The 13,020-nt window shown below is 42.4% G+C and overlaps 1 protein-coding gene across 6 annotated transcripts in view; it reads right to left on the bottom strand.

Annotated features, from left to right (window-relative positions):
* Nucleotides 1–13,020, bottom strand: part of LOC119461758 (WD repeat and coiled-coil-containing protein-like) — a 79,256-nt gene that overhangs the window by 44,369 nt on the left and 21,867 nt on the right. For 5 of the 6 annotated variants that reach the window (XM_049672116.1, XM_049672117.1, XM_049672119.1 and 2 more), the window contains exons 2-3: nucleotides 3,728–3,904; nucleotides 2,116–2,188 (exon numbers count right to left, since the gene is read on the bottom strand). In XM_049672116.1, the coding sequence (XP_049528073.1) occupies nucleotides 2,116–2,188; nucleotides 3,728–3,904 (250 nt within the window). The remainder of the gene's footprint in view (nucleotides 1–2,115; nucleotides 2,189–3,727; nucleotides 3,905–13,020) is intronic. The other variant, XM_037723133.2, reaches the window with a different exon arrangement.

Genomic DNA, 13,020 nt, shown 5'->3' with positions numbered 1-13,020 from the left:
ACGGCATGAGAGATGCTTGAGGCCTGGCAACCATAAAAGGTATTGCATTTCTTAGTTTTCTGTATTAGCCCTTCGGATGCCGAGTGCTTCGAGTGTTTCAAGTGTTGCTGCCTGCTGTGTGCTGGAATTTTCGTCTATAACACATAACAGGCATTCAAATGCTATTTATCGGCTATATGTTGCCGAACATTTTATAATTATTATTAATAAAAATATTTTTAGGACATACCAACTGATGTTAATTAGGATAATTAGTTTCCACAGCCAACATTACCTCATCAACACTGTCACTGCTACTTGAAGGCAGCTCTAAATCAACATCAATGCCCTCTAAATCAGAGTTCATAAGAAGTTGTTGAATTTGTGCTTCGTTAAAAAAATGTGTGGGCTTCTTGCGTCAGTGAGGAACTCCAACAGGTAAGACAAGCTTTGTCACGCCATTTGTTTTGTAACTAAGCCTGCCATACACTTTTAGTTTAACCAGCTTTTGTGTGGCTGGCACAACCAGTCCATTGATGTTTTGCATTCGCAAATTGTGCATTAGTGCAATTTGTGCGAATTGTGCATTCACGGTGTGCATTGGTGCCCAGACGAGTATACCGGGATATGGCACTTCAAGGGTTAAACTGTGCACACACATGTGCCTGTTCAATAGTAGATATCATGTGACCTTAGCCTGTCATGGCCTGAATACTGAAACATAGCAGAACAACTGTCACAGATTGTATTTTCAAGGGTCAATAAAAGAGAAAAACACACATCACCGCCTTCATACACATTATAAACATTTCTCTGACTCGCTTGTCCTTACTTGTCATGCAACATGCAGTAGAATGTAGTTACTGCACATACATTGATCATTTTCCTGCGTTTAGTGAAAAATTTGCACCTCTGTAAAATAGTGGGATTACATAGACATAAACTGGGGAACTTCTTATATTTCTGCATTCTGCATCTATTAAAATAGAAAAAAAAATTCTCTGATGGATTGACTGCATTGGTTGATGGGGCTTAACCCTTTTCATGCCATGCATAATCCCGAATTCTAGCGAAAAATGGCCTAATCATCTTTAAGAACCCTAGTTGCCAACATGTTTTACTTCCTCATAAAGCATAAATTTGCTTCTGCTTGCGCTGCCCCATGGATTGCGTTCTGTCATCTACCAAAAATACGAAAAAGCACTGAGACAAAACCACGCTTGTCCATGGCATTGCTAGAAAATGTAAAGTACCGTTGACGAGCTGAGCTCATCCTTGGTCGTTTTTACCAGAAACGCGTGGATGTACCCAGTTCGTCCAATGTACGGATGAGGTTAATGTCTCAAGTTCTCTTTTTCCGTGTTTCCTTTTTAATGCGAGAGCATTATATGCCACATTACGCGAAAATCCAGCGGCAGCGGTGTGACCAAGTGATGGTACCAAAAATGGCCGACGGCCTAAAGAGTAGAAACACGTGAAAAATGCTCAGACTGACATCAAATTCCTCAGGGAGGTTCCTGTAAGCAAAGAAAATGAATGGCTTTAAAAAGAAAATTTAGGACATTTCGGTCTGGGTGGAAATCGAATCCGTGCTTCCAGGGTGCGAGATGAGCTCGCTTCCCCGATGCCACAGCGGCTCCATGGTTCTGGCTGACTAAAGGTGTGCCTAGTGTGTGCGTCATTGCAAACATCACGTTGCAGTCACCTGGCTGACGAATGGTTTGACCAAAGGTACTAATAATGATTTCGAATTCGCACACGTAAGCAGTCTTAGGTGTCTCTGCCGAATTTTTCTTGTGTTGCTCCCGTGTTTGGCAATAAACATGCGCCGTAATGTAGCATGTCAGCTATAAAAAGGGGCAGTGATGCAAATAAATAAATCAGTTGATAGCCAGCAACGTGCTGCTGTCATTCTTGCATCTCTCTACATCACTGTTCTTTTGCGCTGTTGTTAATCATGAACCAGTGCTTTACCAACTAGCCCAGTTTACCATTCTACAAAATGCTCTTAATAATGCGCTAGTCATCATTGTCACCACTTTGCAGCGCAGCCAAAACTGTAGCTTTAAAACATACATTCAGAACACACAACGTACAATGCAGTCTTGCTGGGAGGTGCGAGTGATCGAAACTCACCATGAGAGTTGACTCCGTCGCCAAGATGAGCCTCTTGCCATTTTTGCTCCAGGTGCCGCAGACAAACCGAGACCTGCGACAAGACGAGGTCGGATTAGTAACAACTTGCTTGCACTATCTCAAACACAGATTACAACTTTTACACCTTGCCCAGTAGTGTTCTGCTGCTAATGCCCCTGTGTTCAATGCCAGCTGAATGGATTGATTGTGAAAAGGTTAGGTGGGTACAATTGGCAAGTCTGCCTCCTTTCCTTGAGACACATAGTCGGTTTTATTGTATATTTTCTGCATCTTTTAAGAAAGAAACTACACAGGAGAAAATCCGTTCTGTTCCTTTCTTTCTTTCTTAAAAGTGCTAAAAAAAAACGAACGATGTCAAGCTTCCATCTAGCACAGCAGCCAGTCCCCGTGCCTGATTGGCTGGAGTGATTTCAGTCTTCCAGTGCACTGTACAGGACTGGTGAGACAGTGCACAGCTACATATCTGTAAACTAGTGGTACAAAATTATCGATAAGGCTATCAATACTATCATTAGTTGAGTCATTATCAAAATATCAATAGTGCACTATCGATAGTACTATCAACAGCACACTACTGATATGTATCAATAGTACTGTTGAGCGAACTGTCGATATAACAATTGATAGTGCACTATTGAGAATGTAAAATTACGTAACGTAGCACACGTAAACACTGCAACGTCAACTTGGTGACATTTCCCTGTTCCGAGTTGCATAAACTGAGTGTTAATGATGGTCAGTTAACTCAAAACTTGTAATATCACTAGCCAAGATTTTCAAAACCAGCAATGACACTGTTAATAGTGAACTGCTGTAATACTATCAAAAGTACTATCGATCATGCTACTATCGATAGTTTCATTCCAAAATATTGTAATACTATTGAAAGTGCTATCGATAATTTTTTTTACACTATCAATAGTTTAAAAAAGCCACTGACAATATAGGTAGTCAATTTACCTATGCTTTTGCATCGATACTGTAATCAGATTAGTACTGCACATTTTACAGGGTCTAGTGCAACTAAGAGGATACAGAAAAAGCAGTCGATACAGAGGAGCTTCTGCTGAGAGAGTGAATGACTGATCCGGTTTAAAGACCTGAAGCAGCATGTAGTAAAAGGCTGTAGATTCGTTTCGAACAACTGAGGTTCTTTACCATCGAGTTAAAGTCAATTATGCAAGCGTTTTTACACCTGGCATCTTGCAAAAGGGATTAGAGAAAGGAAAAAAAATTTTTGATGTCCGTGAAAAAAGGCCAAGTTAAAAAAGCAAATTCAATTTTCAGAAAATGTTCCAGCAAATAAAAGAGATGTTTAAAATGTAAGAGTAGATAATACGGGTTTGCAGAAAGGTGAGAAAAAAATAAAGAATTAAAGAAATAGATTGTGAAGTAAAATTTAAAAAGAATAAAAAGGGGGAGGCACTGAGAAAAAAAAAAAGAACAGAAAGGAAAACAAGGAGAGTGACAAGAAGACAAGGGAGCTTCTCTTCTGTCAGTGGCTTCTTTATGTGCATGTGGTCAGTGCTATTACAAAGCCTCCCGACAGTAACAAGCGTAGTAATGTGCCCAACACAGCTGCAACACTGACCCAGCAAATGGAGTGATGGTCTTGACCTCCTGAAGTTCTGAGTTGTCCTCGTTGACCACGTAGATGCGTGCTGAGTCCTTGAACACCAGGCAGAAGACATCTCGTTCGGGGTGCCAAAGACATCCTGCAATAAAGACGGTGGACACTGTGCAGCAGCAGTTACTCCAGAGCAGGCGACTACCCATTACTGGTGAGCAAGTTATTTTTCCCACCCAACACTGGGTGGGAAAGGAAGCAGAACTTTTTAGCTTGGCTGATTTGTGGTTTCTGTTTTGTCTCACTGCTTTCACACGCTGCCCACACCCCTTAATAATGGTAGCGTGATGCAGGATAAATGAAATAAAATGACATGCAGAATGCAGAGGTTCTTGCTTCTGCACTCCTTAGCTGGTATGCTACGTTTTCTTTCACTAGATCTCTACTATGTACGTGTGACCTTCAACAAGCGCATAGCAATGACAGCATAAGAGCATAAGCTGTTAAGCACCGCTCCCACCACCTGCTTGAAATCTCCAGCAAACTTCATTGTTGCCTGCACATAAAAACATTAACCTCTTGTGCTTAACAGGAAGCTTTAGCTCGGGGATGAGTTATGCTGTTATTTTAGTTAGTTATTAGTTAGTAGTTAGTAGTTATTAGTTATTACTAGTAATAATTTAGTTATTGCTGTGTTACGAAGTTCTAAACTTGATACTAGAAGAGAAACTTGGGTGAGTTTGTGGGAATTCATGTTTAGGAAAAATAACAGCGCTGGATAGATAAGGACACAGTGTCGTGTTCTTCTTTGCCTGTGTCCTTGTCTATCCAGTGCTGTTATTTTCCTAAACATGCAAATTTCGTAGTTTCGTTTTCTTAAGATTTCACAATTTTTAACAATTTTTATTAAAAATTGACAACATAAACAAAAAATTTGCTTCCTGCATTTTAAATGCAGCAAAAATAATCAAATTCGATGCACTGGTTACTGGCACTGCACCCATAGCCATGTAACTAGATCAGAGCAGCTGAGCTGAAGTGTCCTCTTAGGATGCGTCATTTAGGTGCTATCGTTAGCCCAAAAATGGCCTAGTACAAATGGAATATCTTGTATAAACATTTAAATATCAAGCTAATTAAAATCAGAAATACACATCATACAGTAGGGGCATTATCTAGAAGAAATACCTCATTGCCCAGTGCAAGTGAAGTGCTGAGCTTTCAGAAGGGATGCGAAAGACTGCAATTTGGCTTTTTACGGTAGGTGGCTACGTAATGGGTAATATTATACTGGCTATACTTGACATATATTTCGCGCAATAAAACAGGTGAAATGTGAAAATAAACGTCGCTTGAATGCTAATGCAGTGTTCCCTTTATGTTAAGCTAGTACTGTAAATGATATATTCATATGCATTCAGATCTGCTAACCTTTAAGTTTGAAAAAATATTACAATCAAAGGCAAGAAATGCTAAATTTCTTTTTGCAAAATATAATAAACTCTATCATTACTGAATATGCTGACTGCTTAAAATGTTTGGATAAGGATTGTGTGAGCAGGCACTGTGGTTGATTATATACCCACTGAACACAAGACGTTTTGTACCCGTCTTAAACCAGCCAAAATGAACTAGAACGTCTACAACTATTCAAGACGGCTACAAGACGTCTTTATATGTACGTCTTGAAGACGTCTTGCAAGGGACGGCTTGAAGGCGTCTTGTTAAGCTGTTTGAAGCTATCATCTTGCTAAGATGGCTAGAAAATGTTTTGTAAAAACGTCTCGAAGATATCTGTGCAGATCCTTACCCAGATATATGTATACAATATGCATTTCTGTTCTTTCCGCTGCTTTATACGGTGTTAGATATCTAGCACCCATACTGGTCACATAGCCTGTACTTAAAAACAAGCACTGCCTTTCCTTTGGTCTGTCATTTTACCATCCTGTAAGGTGTACATTTCCGTTAGCTGCACATGTGTCGTTGCGCTGTACGTCCAGTCATAGCGTCGATACGTATTTCACGAAGAAAAAAAGCTTGAAGCAAACGTTTAAAGAAATCTGCTAGATTGAAGGCAGCATACATGCAAGACCTAAGGCCTTTAACCACGTTAATTGAGAAAACAGAAAAAGTGAAAAATAAATCCAATCGTTGTACGTGCCTAAACTATGAAGCAGACCATAGGTGGAGACTCCGGATTAATTCTGACCACCTGGGATCTTTAAGATACACATCAATCTAAGTACACGATCGTTGTTGCTTTTCGATCTTATCGTACCCGCGATCTCGAGCTCAGCAGCGCGATGCTATAGCCACTTAGCTACCGTGGTGGGTAATAGAAAAATGTGCGCCTATGCTGAGCAGCTGCGCAAATTTAATGTGAGCGTGATTTTCAGATAGATAAATAGGTGAGTCCGATGATATATTTTTGCGGCAGAAGATCGCTCGGGTTTTTACCTGTGCGGTTTTCTGCAGGCTGTCACAATCGGCGTTTTTCGCACGATGCTAGTTCAACCTCCACGCCAGCGCGTTATTTGACAGTTTTTCGTTCCTACCGAAATCTGCACATTGAGCTGCATCACAATTCCGCTGTCAGCTGTTCAATCGAGTAGTAAAAAACTATAGTATCGCAAGTTCATCAATTCCTTATAACGCTTTTCACCGTCGTATACTCCGAAGTTGTGAGACTGAATCGTTCATTTCATCACTCTTTCAAATTAAATACCTATATACGCTCAAAAGATATAGCTAAAATTGGCGCTATAAATAATGATGTGCACTTTGGGGGGAGAGAAGCATATCATGGCATTTCATGTAGACGTGTTTGTTTTGACCACAGCACAGCGATTTTAGAAGTGCACCACATATTATAGTAAGCGTTCCAGAAAGTTTAATACTGCAACGCTTATTTGCGACATATTTGAAATGTTTTGAATGACCTTGCTTTGTATATTTACATGGAATACTTTTACAGCTCAGGCCGACCTCTCTGCCTTTCTGTAAATAAATTTCTCTCTCTCTCTGGAATACTTTTCACAATAGAAGCGCAAACTTAACAAACTCGTAACACTGCACCAAAACGGATATTGCAGTCACGAGGACTGAACACGGTTGGTCAGCAGCTCAGTTCAGCCATATACAGCCGCTGCATGGCGGGTGGGGGGGGGGGGGTGTATTATACCCGCGTCTACCTAGATTGCTTAAGTCAGGCAAATTTGCTTTAGAAGTAAGGTTGCAGTCCACGTGCACTTCTCACAACGTTTACCAGGGCTTTGCAAAAAAAAAATCACGTTCGATAATTAGCGGTATCTTCCAGAGCCGCGTATACTGCATCTATTTTGTCTGCTTTGGATGTGTTATTAGGTGCACATTACAAAATTGCGGTATCCTTTAGTATTGCTATGTAGCAGAGTTGTAAACTTGATACTTTCCAATTTTCGAGACTCTTTCGAAAGACAGCACCGACATCAAATCAACATCTGCTTCCAGCCCATACTTGATTTTACATTTTATTTTACACGCAAGAAAAGTAATCGAAATTGGTGTAGCAATTGCCGAGAATGTCGATTTCACCATTCCTACGTATCCGGAGCTAACGCTGCAAGCATTGCGCATTTCAGTGCGGGCGCTCTACGCGAGCGTGTTTGCGGAGTTTCCTTTCTCCGTGCTAATGAAAGGCTAACGGCGCCGCTACTGGCAGACATGGAAGGAGGATGAGATTGAAATTTTCTACCTCCCACCATGCCCGGTGGCCCTGGCTGCATAGCGCCTCTTCCTCTAAACAACCACGCTCTCTCGACGCCTTCAACTATCATGTGACCGAAAGCCATGAGAGAGGGCGTTGGTTTGGTCGCGTGAGCTCAACCTCCCTTTGCCATTCTCTCTCGCGACCTGCCCTTTCAATCTTTACCCTTTCACGGCGGGAAGCGGCGCCGGTTGCTCGGGCAAGTCGGTTCGCGCCTTTGTTTTCGACTTTGAAAACTGGCAGAGCGTGCTCTCCATTTTGTGTCTTCAATGCGTTTACCAAGGACCCTTGCTGACCCTCGGAGTACGCGGCGTCACTTCTCTGACTTGGAAAGCGGCTCCTGCCTCGTCGATACGGCCAAAAAAAAGTGAGTACCACACAAAAGTGCCTTATTTCTGAGTATTGTTACCCCCAAATGCCCTTTGTACGGGCATGTCACGTTTGCGCGACACGCTCGAAAAGTATACTGTGAGCTTGCCGCTGTCTTAAATTAGACGTTGATACATGTTTGTCACAGATAAAATAATGCTTGCTTTTTCCACATTGTGAATAACTATTTCAAGACGCGTTTTCGTGTTTTTCTCGATGATCCTGACAATGTGCGAGATACAGCACTGCACTGACAAATTCAATTCCTAATTATATTGCAGTCATCCATGGTCCGTGGAATGCGTTCGGGACAGTAAGTGTCCCTGTGGGGGCGAAATGCTAAAACACCCGTGTACTTAGATTTAGGTGCACGCTAAAGAGTCCCAGGTGGTCCAAATTATTCCGGAATCCCTCACTTTGGCGTGCCTCATAATGCAGATCGTGGTTTTGGTGCGTATAAACCCCATAATTTTTTAACGTTAAGGAGAGGTAATTACTCATGACAGGCTTATCACAGCTGCTGCTGTACGCATGCCGAAACTTTAGGGCTTCAACTAGTGTCGCTCGTTTGGCGATACAGAACTACGCTGCTTGCTCTTCCAGTGGCCCACCATTCCCGCATTAATATTGTTGGCGATCACGAACGCGATCAGGCAAACTTGCGTAGCCGACATAATTTGTTTGGCATGTTTATTTTTATTCAATTCCTGGCTGGCGCGGTAGCGCTGTTCAAAAATATTCCCGCCTCGAATCTAGATCCCCATTGTTCTCGCATAAAATCGCACACTTGCTGTTGCGTGTTACTGCGCTTGCTTGCAACGTGTTATGTTTCAACTCGTATTGTACTGGTTGCGAGTGACCCACCTGTTTTATTCTTTTCATTTGCGTTTAGTGACGGTGATGTAACTGTATACTGCGCATTCGTTCGAGCTACACTCATCCACGCTTCGAATCTATTGATTGCTGTTTGGCATTTCTAAAATATTGCGACCTTTGTGGGTGCCTGCTCATGGATGCAGACTCGGGAACACGCCGCTTTGCGCATAAATTTCTTTCGTGCTATCAATTTAACCCATAAATTGTGCATGGCTTAAATTAATTCGCATCGGCGTTCCTACCGCAAGTCATAATCTGAATGTGCTAAATCTCGCGGGCTGAAAACGAAACGTTGTGTGAACTCGTAATTAAAATTCATGAAAATCTGGGGCTTTACGTGCCAGAAACGTGATATGATTATGAAGTACACCTTAGTAGGGGACTTCGGATGAATTTTTACCACCTGTGGCTCTCTAGCGTGCACCCAATGCACAGCACACGGACATTCTTGCATTTCGCCCCCATTCTAATGCGGCCGCCGCAGACGGGATTTGCGCACCTACAGCACGCCCCATATCTTGTTTCCTTGTTTGTTTCTCTGGTTAAAGAAATATCGCCAGGCCATCTACGCGTTTCCACGCTGTTGTGTTTTTCTTCTTTCGGGGGTTTTACGAGCCAAAGCCACTTCTGATTATGAGGCACGCCGTAGTGGAGTTCTCCGGATTAATTTTGACCACTGGGGTTCTTTAACGTGCAATACAACGCAAGCACACGGGCGTTTTTGCATTTCGCCTTCATCGAAATGATCTTGTGCTAGCTCGGCAGCGCAAAACGCCTTAGGCAACTGAGCCACCGCGGCGGATCACGCTGTTGTGAATTGTTGCTTTGTTTCTTGTTTACCCGTTATTTTATCAGAGCTTTATGGGATCGCTGGTAGAGGTTTCCTCCTACGCACTTCTCTGGAAGGGAACTGAAATTGAAACTTTAGGGTTGTTACGAAAGTTTAGCATAGCGCTATATATGGCTTTATACCGTTGCTGCGACGGTGTCAGCCATAAGTCTGGTTGGCGCATGTTCGCTAAGCTGCGCCAATTGTACGCATGGCGTGCTTTTTAGGCAATGCAAGCAAACCAACCGGTAGCTGGTGGATACGGTAGCGGCAATGGTAGAGCGGCATATGGTAAATGCTTGTTCATGTAATGTTCCAGTGGGAACCCGTGCGGTACCTGGATAATTAAATAAATTGAGGTATGTGTACCTACTCGCACGTAGTGTCAAGCGTTGAGCAAAATCAGACACTTGCAGCGTTCTATCAGCAAGCTGAAGTGCTGGTAAACAGAACGATGCATGAGAGAGTGGTTTCCTGTGATCCACATAACGATGGGCCTTTGTTATCGCAAGACTAATTATTTGCAACGCTGAAAAGGTCATTTCTTACTTCTCTTGTGCCATAGACATGCGTAAATATAGTCTACAAGTCAGGCCGCATTATTGTTCCAGAGCGGATTATGTGTCCATATACGTGGTGTCTTCTTTTAGCTGCACCAATTTAAAAAAATTGCCTGCGGCAGATAGCACAATTATAAACCTTGATCAAAATTATAGGATGAGGCAGCCATTACGTTAGGAGAAACCAATATGCTTTTCGAATAATTTACTTAATTGCGCTAATAAACAAACTACTTTGCAGCACATATTTTAATCTACGAATTGTAGCTAGTGGGTATGCAATGCATATCGACTTAGACTGAGATTTGAGGACTACGCTAGTTTCGATATACATAATAATTTTTAATGTGTCCACCGAAATGCATTGGCGTTCCAGTTAGTGTATGCTGCAATGTATGAAACAGTGTTTTCATAAAAATTAAGTTAAAAAACTGAACTTTTACTGCAAGTTTGATACCGCATATCTCGAAACCATTGCCATCCTCAGAATTTGTTCCAAGTCGATATCACCGGCTACAATTAAAATATGTGCAGTGAGGTAATTAATAAAAAGTTAATTAGTGTAACTGTCAGTTGTTCAATTAAACGTTTTCATTTTTCGTAGAAGTAATAGGCCACCTCATCGAGTAATTTAGAACAATTTGGACAGCACAATGGTGCTGTCTGCCACATGTTCTTAAAATTTAGTTCAGCTCAAATAAAAAGGACCATGTAGTTTGAGAACATACCGTATGTTCTCATTTTACAAGGTTTTTTTTTAGACTGAACCAAATTAAAAAAAAAAAGCATTGCATGTGGCAGATAGCACTTGGGCAAGCGCAATGGTCCTGCCATATCACATGCTTCAAACCATTACGTTATAAGCTGCTTTCTGTGTCACATAGAGAGAGAGAAACATTCTTTAATGAGAGGCTGGAGATGTTAGCCTGGCTATTCGCCTGACATGCTATTCCAGGTGCTTAATAACGTAATGGTTTGAAGTAGTGATATGACTAGCACATGGCGCTTGTCATGTAATTGTCATTTTAATTGTATATGCTGTTACCGGTAAGCTGAACCAACCTCTGAGTAGGTTGAGCTTACCACTGAGGCGACAATGACAGAAGAAGGTGAATACGTCATTGGGGCCTCAGTAATGACAGAACAAGATGTTGACCTTCAGAATAACACATGTATGTAATGTCCTATCGTTTGCGCCTTTAAATAAATAAATTCTAAGTGTGGCCTGTATGTGCGGCATATGTATTTCTGTGTTCTCATTAACTGATAGTTTGGACCAAATTTTTTTTATGCTGCTTCACTTGGTTCTTGACAAATCTATCTGTCCTAATTTAAACCACAAGAATGATTAATACGTAGAATTTTGCCGTCTTCAGTTTTTTTTGCTCACATGGACTTCCATACTATGCAACAGCTAGATAATAAATTCAAATTCAGTGCTGCATCTGCTTTCTCTTGGTTCTGGAGTTCATGTTACAAGAAGAAAAAAAACAGAGGACGCCGATCAAAAAGTGCACGGAATTGGATGCACGGAAGCCTTGTTCACAACACGAACTGCTCGAAACGACGGCATTCTGCGTATGCAGGCGGGATGTTGCCATCGTTGCGATACAGCGTTTTTTCTGTAGTTTTTTGTAGTCTGTATAGCAAAGCATTCCAGTAACTCCCTTCAAATCCAGTTTCCTTAGCAATGATAGAAGCCATGTCTCGTCGGTGGCATATTCAGCCTGCCACGTGCTCCGCAAGTGCAATGGAAACGACATTATTTCTTCACGCCTGATTCATTTCTAATTGATATCTTTGACATAGACTTCATGCTTCAAGCGCTTTCAGAATGACTGCTTTCGCTGATGTAAAGATAGTCGCGATTCACGCAGGCTGTTCAGTATACAATGCTTGAAACATATCTTCTGAATCTTCACCTCTGCCTGTTCATACTGCAACTAGTGGGACTAAAGGTGGGACATTGACTTCATAGGGTTTCAGAACAATTTCGATGGCCTTGCTCACTCAACGGACATGGGCGAGGGTCGTGCGAGCTCGAGGGTGCGTGTGGCCGGCAATGTGGCAGGCCTCAACGATATTTCATGGAACGAATGAACATTTCCAGTTATGCTCACTCGGACGTAATCTGTGCAAGTCATTGTCAGAAATGTGGTCGCCAGGATTTAAGGAAAAATTTTACAACGATCCCGGCAAATTTGCTCTAAATCAGGACGCTCAGGGCAGTGGCGTATCAGGTGGGGGTGAGCGACCGGGCTTCCACCCCCCCCCCCACCAAATTTTGTCCTTTTTTTTTTTTACGGCCTACGCCCTGCTCCCTTGTGTGCCTGCCACGTCGCCTATTAACAAAGGCGCGTATCCTTCGAACGTGCGGCTATTATGGGCATTCGCGTCTCAACGCTTCTCCGACACCTGGGAGCTTAAAAGACCGAAGCACCGCAGTCAGGACGATCGCGGTGCTTTAGCTCTTCCACCCCCGAAAAAAATATCCGGGCTACGCGCCTGGCTCAAATTACATCGCGAACATTCTGAGTGTGGGTATTATTCGTTGCGTAGAACATCGTTTAACTTGACCAATGACCTCGCTTGGCCGCACGTCCTTGAGTCGACACTGCCATTCAACATGTCCCCAAAAGGAGGTCTTGTCACGTTCTGAAAACCTATGACGCGCAGCGCATATATGTTCCTGCCTGCACGTTGCATCATGAACTGGTACATGTGAAAGACACGGTGTAGAATTGGTTTTCGGCGCAAACTGCTACTACGTTTAAATCAACAAAAGGTGCAAGTTCGAAAAAGGGCTTTCAGCATGTGTATGATTTGAAAACGAAAAATGTTGCTTGCGACGTAGTTGCAGAGGACGTGGCAGCCTCCAACCATGGCACTGGCCTTCTTGGACAAGGCTGTCGTTATCGCCAAGAATCCGGATTTC

Source organism: Dermacentor silvarum, chromosome 8, assembly GCF_013339745.2.
Source record: "Dermacentor silvarum isolate Dsil-2018 chromosome 8, BIME_Dsil_1.4, whole genome shotgun sequence".
NCBI lineage: Eukaryota > Metazoa > Arthropoda > Arachnida > Ixodida > Ixodidae > Dermacentor > Dermacentor silvarum.
This window is presented reverse-complemented; position numbering and strand designations above follow the sequence as displayed.